Genomic DNA, 13,755 nt, shown 5'->3' on the forward strand with positions numbered 1-13,755 from the left:
GGGGCGTGACACCTAAGGTTCTAGAAGAAAAACAAGGAATCAAAAGGCAATCATATCATCTATCCAAAGTTTAGAAAGAGGAAATTTGGAAAGAAAATGCATTTAATAAATCGGATTTGAAATTAGCTGATGTCAGCAATCAGCTTAAAGATCACCAGAAGCAAATATCAGAACTTGCTGTTTTTCTATAGAAGATCACTGAATTTGATCCTGTCCAAATCTTGTTGCTATCAACAAAAGATTTCAAGTAAGGATTAGTAAAAATTAGATTGAAAGATACTATATTTGCTAAATTTCTACCTTGAGTAAGAGTATCAAAGTTTCATGTATATCCTCTAGCTTGCCTTGCAAATCTTTTGATAGATTTATCATGATTCTTGATGATACTTGCTGAATTATTTATGATTATACATGATTCATAATTATATTATTTCTTGTAAATAAAAGGAATTACATGCACTTATTGCAAGACATGGCATGTGTAATTCTTTTATATGATAGAATTATCAACATTTCCTTTTACAAATGATGCTAGCACTATATGGTATATTCTCATTGCATTTGAGATTCTTTTTGCTTGAGGAAAACCTCCTGATGTTGAAAGCAACCATTGCATGCTTTTGTGTATTTGGTTGCAAGTGTTATATTGTCAAAAATATTGATGACAATGTTGGGAGCGGAAGAACCGACAAACATAAAGTTCGAAGATAAGTTGACAGGTGCACAAGCTGATGTTAATAAAGAACGAGTGCTACTGCCTGTACCAACTGATGATATCTATCAAGATTAGCAACCTGAAGCATCAAGTTTGAAATCTGCGCATTACCAAAGGATTGAAGATACAACTCAAGTCAACCTAAAGATCAAATCCTTAGAGATATTGGCAAATGAGTACAGATTAGATCATGATTCAAAAATCAAATGTTTGTAGAGCAACGATGCAAAGATCCAAACAGGATCAACAACGTGTACCAGCTCAAGAAGGCACTTTACACATAATGTGTAAGAAGATTCAGCTTTTGAATTGATCAAGATTCACGAAGAATGTGTTCCCCTTTATCATCGAGCCTAAAACTATGCCACTGCACATTGATTTACACTACAACATAGTGATCTCCGTGACGCTCATGCTGTCGCCAGTGCTTTGTTGTTCATGATCCTGACGATTCCTTCTTGTGCAAAGACAGGCAAAGAGCAAACAACCCGTGGAAGTGGTGATGGTGGAAGCATAGAGTGCCCAGAAGCTGTTGAGGCCCAACTTCCGTGTCTCGTTGGTGAAGTTCCTCATCGTACACTCAAGAGAGAACCACTTGTCCTCTAATCTTTTCATCTCACGGCTCTCTGAAAGCTCCAAAATGGCCCTAGAGAAATTTGCAGCCAGTGGAGAGTCATTTGGGAACACCTGCACATGGGCAGGAAAGGAGAGTTTAGTGACAAGGAAGAGCAATTGCATAACCACTAGTAGCTAACTAAAGTTCGTCCAATTCCTTTCTTTTTTGTCTTTTTGGCTATAGTAACCCAAGGGAATTTTGGTGGTCAAATATCATTCCTGGTGCTCTCACTTGGGGATTTGGATGCGTCCTGCTTCTGTAGCGGCAAGTAATTTGGTGCCACTTTATCAATACCTGATTCGCAAGCTAATACTCAAGTAAGTGTAATTTGGATAAAAACCGAGGGGGTTCATCCTCGAGTTTCGATTCCCTCTACACCATTTTTGTGAATTCAACTCGAAACACGTGGATCGAATCGTTCCCTAAAAGGAATATTCAAGTGCTAAGTGGGATTCTGTTTATATATCAGTCCACACCCTATGTCATACTCTGTTGGGATTTAGTGTGATATTTTAGTTCTCAAGCCCCCTTTTCTTTTAAACCTAGCCTAAAGAGATGCAAAACACAAACTCGGGATGCTATTAACACTCTAAACAATAAAGCTCACATAGATTAACTGGATTATACTCACAAAGGCTAAACCGCCAAATCCGTAGCCATCACCAATGGTCAAATATCCATCGCAATACTGAGCGAAGAAGGGTCTCACGTATGGGTACTCCAGAAAAAGAGCGGCGATGTTGCCTTTTCTGAATTCTTCTCCATAGTTCCAAGCGTCTCTTATGGGGACGATGACATCATTCGAGAAGTCCAACGTGTTATTCAAATAGCCACAAACGAAACCATCGGCGTCACAACCCACTCTTGCTTTAGAAATTCTCAGCCATTCCATGGTGGTCACAGTCGATTTGAACTCCGGGATAGTGAGCATCGAGGTGAGGCCGGCCGTGTAACTCTGTGTCAAGATCAATGCTACAAAGAACCAAATCACCAGCACGATTCGGGTGAAGTTGCGATGGACTCTCTCCTCTGCAAAAGTCAGCAATACATGTGTTTTATGTCAAAAGTTTGGGCCAAATAGAGTGCATGGACTATAATCACCAGAGGGATGTTACTTACTATGAGCAAAGAAGAGAGAGGAGAAAGTGAACCAAAGAGAAGTTGAGAGCTGATTCATCCAAGGTCCTCCGAATTCTGGATTGATCGGATGCTCCAAGAACCAAACTACCAACATTGTGTATATAAGGATGCCTCCAGAGGCAACCCACATTGTTGGAGTGAAAGGCTCCATGAAGATCAATGCCTTGTCTCTGTCCGGTTTTGCTGGGACTATCACTGAAAGGCCTGATCCCATGAACGGTTGTGTGAACTCAACATACTGTGAGCGACTGGCCCGAATAGTTATGTCACCGACCGCAGCGTTGTAGGTCTTCCATCAATGTCATAATACGGAACAACATCAAAGCAATCCACTTTAGAAATTGGTACCGAAATTGCACCATCGAAGCAGAACATTAGTATCAACAGGATGTGAGACTTTGACGGTCTATTAATGCAAAGTGATACAATCTTGTGAGTGAAAATTGATATCTATGTAAAATGAACTTGTTGCTTGGTTTAGTTTATTCAGGCTCTGATGGTTTATGTATCAGAGAAAGTAATAGTTGATATTCTATAATGCAATAATGCAATAATCATGGACTAACAGAGATGATGTGGTACCGTACCTTATCATGAACTTTGTTCACCAACTCGTCATATGTTCCGTCGTGACTGACAAAAACATAATTAAAATCAGCAGGAACAGCCTTCTCGAAAACATCTATGCAAAAGCCGATGTACTTTTCTTTATTGGTTGTGCTGTTCACTTCCTTCTTCACAAACTTATCAAAGGGAGTTTTACGGGGAACTCCGATAACGAATTGCGACTCACTAGAAGTCTGTCCTTCTTGGGTCTTCAATACGTCTGAAATTGCGACCGCGTTTCTTCTTGAACTTTGTTTCGGTACAAAGCTTCTCGAGATGCCGAAATCGGGAGACCAAAGCTTAAGCTCTCTATATTCATTTCCATTAACGCTCACAAGTTGGAATCTGGGTCGATGTGCCAACTGGCCTTTCTCAAATTGTATTGCCCCGCTCAAACCCATGAGTCTAGTGCGCGATATTCTATCAAGCAAAAACTCAGGCATAATATCATGGCTCGGCACTGCATCTATGGCATTTTTAATGGTCTTAATGCAATCGTATGCTCGAACAGCATCGATTCCTGGCTCGAAATTGAAGTTCTCTCCATACTTGTGATGGAACGTATTCAAGAATTTGGATCTGAATTCTCTATATGCCTGGTTTTGGGGACGGTAGGTGATTACTCCTATCACGCCTTCAACGGTCGAGAAGTTTCCTGAATGCTCTACTGAAGTTAAGAGATTGGTGAAGGGTTTTTCAGCGAAGATCCAAATTGAATCTTCGTAGAAGAGTCCCATGATCTTTGCTTCTTTGAGAAAATATGCGCTTCCCTGCGATGACATTCCTAAAACAATAAAGATCGGAGATACCTTTCCCTTCAGCTTCATTAATTTCTCTTCCAAAGACACTTCTGCTCTGGTCGGAGATGAAAATGCTTGAAGAATCAGCTGGTCCTCTATTGCCGAGCCGATTTTTCCAAGCTCCTCCAACAAAGAATTTAACAGCATGGAGTACGTAGTATCGTATGCCTCCGCCTCATATATTATTGATACTCTTTGTCTGTTATAAAAACTAACTATATCTACAATGCATTTAATTTGGTCGGATTCATCGGTACTCATTCGAAACAGTGAAGGCCATAGAGTTTCCGGCATCAATGGCGGGGTCACGTGGTCTCTCGCAAAGGATATGACTGGCACCTGAGATTGATTAGCAATTTCGGCTACTAAAGTTGCACCCTCCCATGTTTCCAAGCCGATAATAACTTGCACATTCTTCCTTCTGATCAGCTTTTCAGCTGTTAAAAGAATAAAAAGGGAAATTAATCCATTGTAACTTCAGTATTCAAGGCAATCTTCTTTGCCAATTTCTTCTATTGATATCGCTTATTTACCCCAATTAATTGGGAAGAGACTGTTGCAGCTATCCGTTCATTATGGGAGACACATGTTTACAAGGAAGAACATCAATATGCTGGTGTTATCACAACCGTGCGTGCAAAAGCTGAATCTCTCGGTTATGGATCCACAACGTAAATCGACTACTATTCGGTCTATATGGATTATTAGCGAAAACCCATTTTTTGCATGGAATATCGATCGAGATAATCATGTAATTGGAACTAAGATTTGACCAAGAAAAAAATTGGAATTAAGAAATAGTTACTAGTTTTTCTGCAAGAAATTGTAAATGAATCGAGCAGTTTATGTTGAAATAGTTTGTTATCATAAAAGATGTGACTCTTAATTAAGAGAAGATGTGACTCTTAGTTATGAAAAGAGGTGACTTTTCATTCTAAAAAGAGGTTATCGGTGGTTATAAAAGAAAGTTATTCTTAACATGAAGAGTGGTCATAGTTAAGGATAATGTACCTATTCCCAAGAATTGTGTTGATTGGTTGTCTATGAATAGAGATCAAATCGCTCATTATTTATTATAACCACAACGGTTTATAATTACAATTTCTTCAGAACCCTCTTTTCTTCTCTTTTTATACACAAGTTAAATCCATTTGGACGAATAAAAAATCATGGCCTATGAAACAGGACCGTTGCATGCAATTTCGGATTGATTTCTGTGCAGCTTTGGTGTATATCATGGAGGTATATTTGTTCTAAACCCGGTAGCAACAATAGTGAGGGCAAATAATACCTTAAGAACAGTGATCGTCATCACGCATCAAAGTATCAAGGATCTATTACTACTTCTCTATCTTCATCAGCAATCAAATTTCCCCAACAGTTCATCCGTAACGTTTTTAGTGAATGATTTAACATAATCATTTGGTATCTTAAATACACAACTGCATTCTGTGGGGGTCTCATTGCGTAGCAATATTACTAATTGTACAACTTTTAGTAAACATTCAGCACATGGAGAAAATTTGAGAAAAAAAATAACAATAGGTATTTAATCTCAAAGCAGACTTGGGGTGGTTTTTCATTACTGCATGCGGCAACTAAAATGTTTCCAACAAACAAAGCAGAAATTATTGCAGGCTGCAGTTACCAAATTGAGGAAGGGCAATGAATGACTAACCGGCCAAAATTGATCGAAGGGCCTTTGCGTGTGAGTTTACGTAATGTGGCTTTATGTAATGACTTCCCGATGATGAGATGCTGTTCACGTCTTGGCATGCTATTTCGATTGCCATACGCATTTGGTCACCGAGACGGGAATCCAAATCAAGAATCACGCCCACTTCGAAAGCTTTCCTCTCATCTATGGCTTTGGTGGCTGCACTGGAGTAGTTCGGGACTAGGAGCGGCGAGAGCAAGAGAAGCAGCTTCAAAATGGACAAAATGTGTCTTCTACTTCTGCTAAACGAGCTTCGGTGAAACCCCATCTCGAAAACCTTAAAAACTCCTCAGAAACTGAAACAAGTGTTGAACTATATTGCTTTGGCAAATAATTGCTTTGTTTGTCATATACGGGACTCAATTCCACCAATTAAATTTATAGTGGAAAGAGAGAGAAGAGAAAGAGAGGTACGCGCAAGTGTGAAGAGAGAAACAAGTGTTGAACTATATTGCTTTGGCAAATAATTGCTTTGTTTGTCATATACGGGACACAATTCCACCAAATTTATTGTGGAAAGAGAGAGAAGAGAAAGAGAGGTACGCGCAAGTGTGAAGGAAGTGATTTTCCAAGAAAATAAGGATAGAAAAATGGTTGCATGCAAATTTTTGGGGAAAAGTGTTTAAAAAGTCGTAAACCTCATTTATGCCAATTTAGTCATAAACCTTTTGATTTAGTGTCAATGCAGTTCTTCTGGCTAATTTTGGCCAGATAATTACTGATGTGGACACCGATCAGTTTACGTGACACCGCCAGCGCTGACATGGAGAATTTTTAATACTAATTTTAATATTGTTTTTGAATTTTTCTGATTTTATTTATTTATTTTATTTTTTCCTTTCTTCTTCGTTTTGCTGGTGACTGGCCACCAGCTATGGCTAGGTGGGCTAGCCTCGCCTGGGCCAGGGTCATCGTCGCCCATCAAAGGCGAGGCCCGGCCAGGCGAGGGCAAGCCTTGCCTAGGTGGGGGCTCCCCTCACCCAAGCCAGGGTAGCCTTGCCATATTTGGCGAGGGGAGCCCTTTCCCAACCAAGACCTGACGAGGGGAGCCCACACCAGGCCTTGCCCTCGCCCAGCCAGGCCTCGCCTGTGGCGGGTGATGGCAACCCTCACCCAGGCGAGGCCACCGGCTAGTCACCAGCAGAAGGAAGAAGCAAGAAAAAAAGAAAAAAATCAGAAAAAAAAAATTCAAAAAAATATTAAATTAATATTAAAAAAAACATTTCTACATTAGCCTTGGCGGGCCTACATCGGCAGGCGTCCACGTCAGCTATATCTGGCTAAAATTAGCTAGAAAGATTAAATTGGCACTAAGTTAAAATGTTTAGAACTAAATTGGCACAATTAAAAAGTTTAAAACTAAATTGAAACAAATACAATAAGTTTACGACTTTTTAGACACTTTTTCCCTATTTTTTGTCAAGGTGTATGTGGTGCGTAAAAATCACTGTTGATTTGGTCTTTCCATAGCTAGGGTTCGTTTTCTTCGAGAAGTCTTTCCTGAACGGAGGCGAAGAATCAATGGACACAACTCTTGTGGGCGAAACAAATTCTTCTGTAGACCAAGTCATCGCTTGTCTTGATGGCATTGGGCTCCATTGGACCCAAATTTTCAAAGGACAGACTCTTCTCATCCCCTAGGATGCTGTGAATGGTTCCAACTTTTCAGCGATATGGTATATTCCTCCTGTACTATACTAGAAGATATATAGCGACTCTTGATACTGGGATTCCAGATTCATCCCTCTTGTCTGTTCAAATCAGTAAATTTCTGATGTGGGCACGGGGTATTGTGCGTGAACCTTCTTGCAAGGGGGAGAGAGATAACGTGCTATGTGAACTTCTTGCGTTCTCAAGCACCAAACCCAAAGAAACCCCCCTCTCTCTCTCTCTCCTCCCTTCCATCTCTCTCGTGGTGCAATTAAGAACATGAACTTGTAAATTACCAATGGAGTAAGGAATTTACCAACTTCAAGTGGAATAGTAATTGAGTTATCAACTCTTTTAGAAATTTACCACTTAGCAAATGAATCGATCGCAAACTTTTTAAAGCACTTAATGATCTACTATTGGATATGAGGTGGTAACACCATTATTTCATTGTAAGTTACTAATTACTCAAAGAGCGCAGTTGTCAAATGTCAAAGCACCTAGTAATTTACTACTGGAGACGAGATTTGAGGACGGTGAAACCATTATTTCGTTTATAAGATACTACTGAATGTGGGATTGATAGAATCGTTCTTTAATCAGTAACTTATGAATTACTTACTAGTCCCACTTATAAAATATCACAACGCTGGATAATCCGCTATCGAATACTAGGTTCGATGATGGTAAGACCGTTATTTTGTTGATCAGTTTTTAATTAATTGACGGGGCCCACTGGTAAAACTTTAAAGGACTTGGTAATCTAATGCTGGATAGGGGGTGAAGAAATCGTTGTTTCATTTTTGTAAAACTATTTCATGGGGCCAATGGTAAAACTTTATAGCACCTGGTAATCTACAACTAGATGTTAAATTCAACGATGATAAAATTGCTAAAGTCGATATTTACTCGGTAACTTTTACCTGTGGATCCATTGTATTTGTACCGACGGTCGCTGAAACCATTTCTACGGTCCACACAAACTAAGAGAACGGTTTAAAAGTCAAACCAATGAAGCATCCTGCTGATCTCGCCATTGGGATAACAACATCAGGGAGGAATAAAGGACGATATGGCAAAAAAGTCCGCGTGTGAACAGAGGCGTCGTGTTCCTGAAATCTTTCACTGTTGGATTAAAATATAGTATATCTTTGCCGTTCTACATATCTCAATATGGACGGTTGTGATTTTCTTGCTTTTCGTCACCATGATGAAAGGCTCACGCGGCATGGTGACTCCTACGGACCATACGTGGAAGAAAATTTAAAAACGAACCAAAAAATATACGTACCTTCAGCATCATGCCCTAGTCTATATTACGTTGCACTAATTTTTCGTTATGAAATACTCATATCCTGACTCATGCCGTCACCATTGCTTCCTTCTTCATGAACCCGACGACTCCTCCGCGTGCAGAGACATGCCACTAGCAAACAAGCTGTGGAAGTGGCGATGGTGAAAGGATAGAGTGCCCAGAAGCTGTCGAGGCCCAGCCTCGGTGTCTTGCTGGTGTTGTGCCTCATCGTACACTCGCGAGGAAACCACTTGTCCTCCAACCTTTTAATCTCGCCGCTCTCCGAAAGCTTCAAAATTGCCTCGGAGAATGTCGCAGCCAGCGGAGAGCCTTTCGGGAACACCTGCATGCACAGAGAACAAGGCCATTTGTAACTATATGTCAGGCACAGATTCTTTCCTTTTCGCGAACAATAACCCAAAAAAGACCAACCGACCCGGGTCTTGGATCGGATCGGACCCGGTTAGGGCCCGGTCTGATGGAAGAAGACAAAATAGGGCCGGTCGACCTCGCCGATCGAACGAGCCCCGAATGCCGCTGACCCGGTCCAGACTAGGGCGGGCCTCGCCCGTGCACGGCGAGGATCGCCCTCGGGCGAGTCGGAGAGCGGCCGGTCGCTCGCCGGACGGCCTCGGCCTCGACACTTGAGGCCGAGGCAGCGCAGTGGCCGACCAAGGTGAGCAGCCATGGCAGCCACCAGCCTAGCTCCGACTGGGGCTCTTCAAGCCCAAACGACGATTGGAGCTTGGCTGGTGGACCCAGGCCAATTTTTGGCCTTTTACAGCCTCACCCCAGCCACCACTCAGCCAGGAATGGCCTCATGTTGACCAAATTGACAGGATCCTCCTATTTTGGTAGGAGAAAATTATAGGATATTCTCCTCGATTTGGTGTTCTTTCCTTGTTCAATTGTTACTCTGTACATTCCCCTGTAATTCTGGAAACAATTATGTACCTCTATCTATCAAAAAGGCAGTCCCTCTCTCAAAGAATTTATAACAAAAGAAACTTTGAGAGAGGATTCCGAGGACGTAGGCTTACTTAGCCGAACCTCGTTAAATTGTGTTTGCGTTCTTTGTCTCTAAATTTATCATGGTATCGAGCAGGTTCAAGCCTAACCTTGTTATTGTTTGTTTCGACGATTTTTCTAGTTACCTTGTTCTTTGTGTTGTCACCATGGGAGAACGGGATGCCGGCAAGAAATTGCCGATGCAACTCCTTCTACCAAAGGTCTTCTACAAGAATCTCACAACCAACGTCTCACGAACATGCTTCGAAGGCGCCCAAGCGAGGGCGAACCTCGCCGCCCGACGCCGGGCGAGGCCGCCTCGCCGGATCCTGGCGAGGGCCGCCCTCGCTCGACGCCGAGGGCCCCCTCGCCGGATCCGGCAGAAGACGCCGGCGAGCCCCCTCACGGAAGGAAAAAAAAAAAAAAAAAAAGAAAAAGCAGAAAAGACGAAAATGCCCATGGACTAAATACATTGGGGTAAATGTGTCACAAAAAGCAAAGTTCGGGATTTTTGGTGTCACAAAAAAAAGTTCGGGGTAAATGTGTCACGGAAGGCAAAGTTTGGGGTTTTTGGTGGTTTTTTCCCTTACATTTTTGTAAAACTATTTCATGGGGCCAATGGTAAAACTTTATAGCACCTGGTAATCTACAACTAGATGTTAAATTCAACGATGATAAAATTGCTAAAGTCGATATTTACTCGGTAACTTTTACCTGTGGATCCATTGTATTTGTACCGACGGTCGCTGAAACCATTTCTACGGTCCACACAAACTAAGAGAACGGTTTAAAAGTCAAACCAATGAAGCATCCTGCTGATCTCGCCATTGGGATAACAACATCAGGGGAGGAATAAAGGACGATATGGCAAAAAAGTCCGCGTGTGAACAGAGGCGTCGTGTTCCTGAAATCTTTCACTGTTGGATTAAAATATAGTATATCTTTGCCGTTCTACATATCTCAATATGGACGGTTGTGATTTTCTTGCTTTTCGTCACCATGATGAAAGGCTCACGCGGCATGGTGACTCCTACGGACCATACGTGGAAGAAAATTTTAAAACGAACCAAAAAATATACGTACCTTCAGCATCATGCCCTAGTCTATATTACGTTGCACTAATTTTTCGTTATGAAATACTCATATCCTGACTCATGCCGTCACCATTGCTTCCTTCTTCATGAACCCGACGACTCCTCCGCGTGCAGAGACATGCCACTAGCAAACAAGCTGTGGAAGTGGCGATGGTGAAAGCGTAGAGTGCCCAGAAGCTGTCGAGGCCCAGCCTCGGTGTCTTGCTGGTGTTGTGCCTCATCGTACACTCGCGAGGAAACCACTTGTCCTCTAACCTTTTAATCTCGCCGCTCTCCGAAAGCTTCAAAATTGCCTCGGAGAATGTCGCAGCCAGCGGAGAGCCTTTCGGGAACACCTGCATGCACAGAGAACAAGGCCATTTGTAACTACATGCCGGCACAGATTCTTTCCTTTTCGCGAACAATAACCCAAAATAGAGCAACCGACCTGGTCAATGGACCCGACCCAAAGGCATTGACCGGGTCCTGAATGCCTGCAGACCCGGTCCAGACTGGATTTGGGCCTATTCTCGCGTGCCTGTGCACACGAGAATGCCGACTGGGCGAGATTTGGTGATTGGCCGGTCGTCTCGTCAAACACCGGCCTCGGCTACCTCGACACTTGAGGCCGAGGCAGCTCTTTGGTGGCCGGCCAAGGTGAGTGGCCATGGCGGCCTCCAGCCTAGCTCTGACTGGGGCTCTTCATGCGCAAACGACGATTGGAGCTTGGCCGGTGGACCCAGGCCAATTTTTGGCCTTTTACAGCCTCACCCCAGCCACCACTCAGCCAGGAATGGCCTCACGACTCCCCGTACGGGCTGGAGATCGCCGGCCGAGACTTAACGAAACTCAGCTTCACTCAGGCATTTCGTCGAACAGCTGGAGTGCGCGGCTGGAACAGGGGTCTCCAACCTATTCCGAGGCCAAGTTCTACCTCCGGTGGCTACGGCTCGCCTCTGACGGCGAAAATAGGCTGGGATCAAGGACGGTATGGGCTGGGATTCGCACCAAACGGCCGGCACGAGTCCCGGCCCACCTGCATAAAAAAACAGGGGATAACAAAGGAGCCGGGAGGACTTACCCGTCGAGGTTGATTCTGGGGGGTCGCCGATTGGTCTCCGGGCGACGGCGGGCCGGCTGGATTCCTCTTCAGTTACTTCAAGCGCTCAGTCTCACATTTTCTCTTAGTCTCGTTCCAAATCTCTGCAAATCTCTCTTTCTCTCGCTGGATGCTCTGCTCTCTGAACCGACCCTTCTCTCTCCCTTCTCCACCACTTATATAGCGGCCGACGGCCACCTACCCTATTCCATTGAATCCTTGCACCGGCCTACCACCCCTAGTCGAGACTTTTGTGGCCATATCGCGCGGTGGAACGGATTATCCGCGTCGTCCCAGGCGGTGGTCGGGACAGGGGAAGACAGGGGAAGGAGGAGAGAGGGAGAGAGGCCGGGCTAGGGGAAAAGAGGAAGCGGGCTGGGCCGGGCCCAGCTTGCATAAAAGGAAAAGAAGAAAAGGGAAGCGGGCTGGGCCCGCGGAGGGGGAGGGGGAAAGAAGAAGGCCGGCTCGACCCGAATTTTTAAAATTTTTAATTTTTTTTTGAATTTTTAATAATAATAAATTTTTTTGAATCTTTTTGATTAATTAAGAAAAAATGCCTTGATAGGGCCTATTAATGCAAATATGCCTAATGTCTATATGCAATGCAATTAAAATTAAAAACATTTTTTGTTTTAGGAATTAAAAATTTAATTCCCAAATTTTTGCATAATTAATTTTGGGAAAATCATAAAATAGGTGTCAACAAATTTGTAATACTTTTATTAAAGAAATCGCGACTTGTAGGTGTTGCGCGTTAACCATGTTCATTGTTCATGGGCAATCGCCTCACAACTACACATTACGCAACTACCTAGAGCGTGTGTGGGCGACGAAGTTCATCCCATGGTCGATGATGAGAGAGAGAGAGATATTACGAAGATTGTTGTCGAATTGGCGGCTACCACCGTCATAGTAACTCATCTATGAAATAAATAACTCCGTTTATAAGATAATAAGTTAATTACAGAGTAAGAATTACCAACTTCAAGTGGAATTTAAGTTATTTACTTTATTATAAATTTACTACTTAAAATTAAAACGTAGCAATGAAATTAGTAACTCACCAACATAAGTCCGCTTACAAGTAAGTAAGTTATCAACAAAGTAAGAAACTTGCTATTGGAAGTAAAATAGAAGTTAGTAACTTATAGTAAACTCACCAACATTCGCCCGCTTTTCATAGTAGGTGACCCGATTTGAGGAACTTACTAATGTCAAATCAGTTTGAAGTTATAAAAGCTCCGCCATTGAAGTTAGGATGTACAAGTGAAAATAGTAGCTGACCAATTTATGCTCGCTTTTAGGTTAGTAAATACTAAAGGTGTCAACGATTCGGTTTGGTTTAGATTTTCAGGAAACCCGAACTAAACCAAACCAAACCGTTTGGTGTGCATTAGCATTGAACTGAATCGCGACCTGAACTGAAAATAACCCGAACTGAAGACCCAGTTCGATTCGGTTTTGTTATTCAGTTTTCTTTTTTGTAATATTAAGAAGAGATTTAGTGAAAAAAGGAGAGAGATTGTGTAAATTGTAATATTAAGAAGATGAACGATTTTCCGTTCGAATTGATTAACCGAATCGAACCGAAACTATCCGAAACGGAATAAAAAACACATATTTTTCATTATCCAAACCAAATCGAAAATGCACAAATTTCAGTTCGGTTTGATTCAGTTTCGATTTCGATTCAGTTGTCTAGTTTGGATCTAACATCCCTAGTAAATACTCCAAGAAGTATGAAAAATTTTAAGTTAATCAAGGTATTGAGGAAGTTGCCAATTAAAATGAAATCTTTTAGCGATCTTAGTAACTTTTCAACGTAAATTTGCTTTTAGCTCAACAAGTTACTAGTGGAGTAAAGAATTTACCAACTTGAAGTGGAATATAGGAATTTACCATTGACCAAATGGACCAAACATAAAATTTTAAAGCACTTAACAATCCACTATTGGATATGCATGAAGGAGTGATCGATTTCTGGATGGGTCGGTTCTCGACATAGAACTGGGAATTGACCCTGCAGCACATGGTTCC

General features: G+C 42.3%; 1 protein-coding gene across 1 annotated transcript; it reads right to left on the bottom strand.

The window, feature by feature from the left end:
• Positions 1-1,057: 1,057 nt before the first annotated feature.
• LOC115662900 (glutamate receptor 2.9-like) lies at positions 1,058-5,925 on the bottom strand. Its single transcript, XM_030584986.2, has 5 exons — positions 5,556-5,925; positions 3,059-4,314; positions 2,451-2,760; positions 1,963-2,360; positions 1,058-1,402 (listed from the first exon to the last, which is right to left on the bottom strand). The coding sequence occupies exons 1-5, from the start codon at positions 5,860-5,862 to the stop codon at positions 1,100-1,102; spliced, it is 2,574 nt and encodes an 857-aa protein (XP_030440846.1). The 5' UTR covers positions 5,863-5,925; the 3' UTR covers positions 1,058-1,099.
• Positions 5,926-13,755: the final 7,830 nt, after the last annotated feature.

Source organism: Syzygium oleosum, unplaced genomic scaffold (genome assembly GCF_021117445.2).
Source record: "Syzygium oleosum isolate NSW1041296 unplaced genomic scaffold, Sole_v2.1 Sole_v2.11, whole genome shotgun sequence".
NCBI classification, from domain to species: domain Eukaryota; kingdom Viridiplantae; phylum Streptophyta; class Magnoliopsida; order Myrtales; family Myrtaceae; genus Syzygium; species Syzygium oleosum.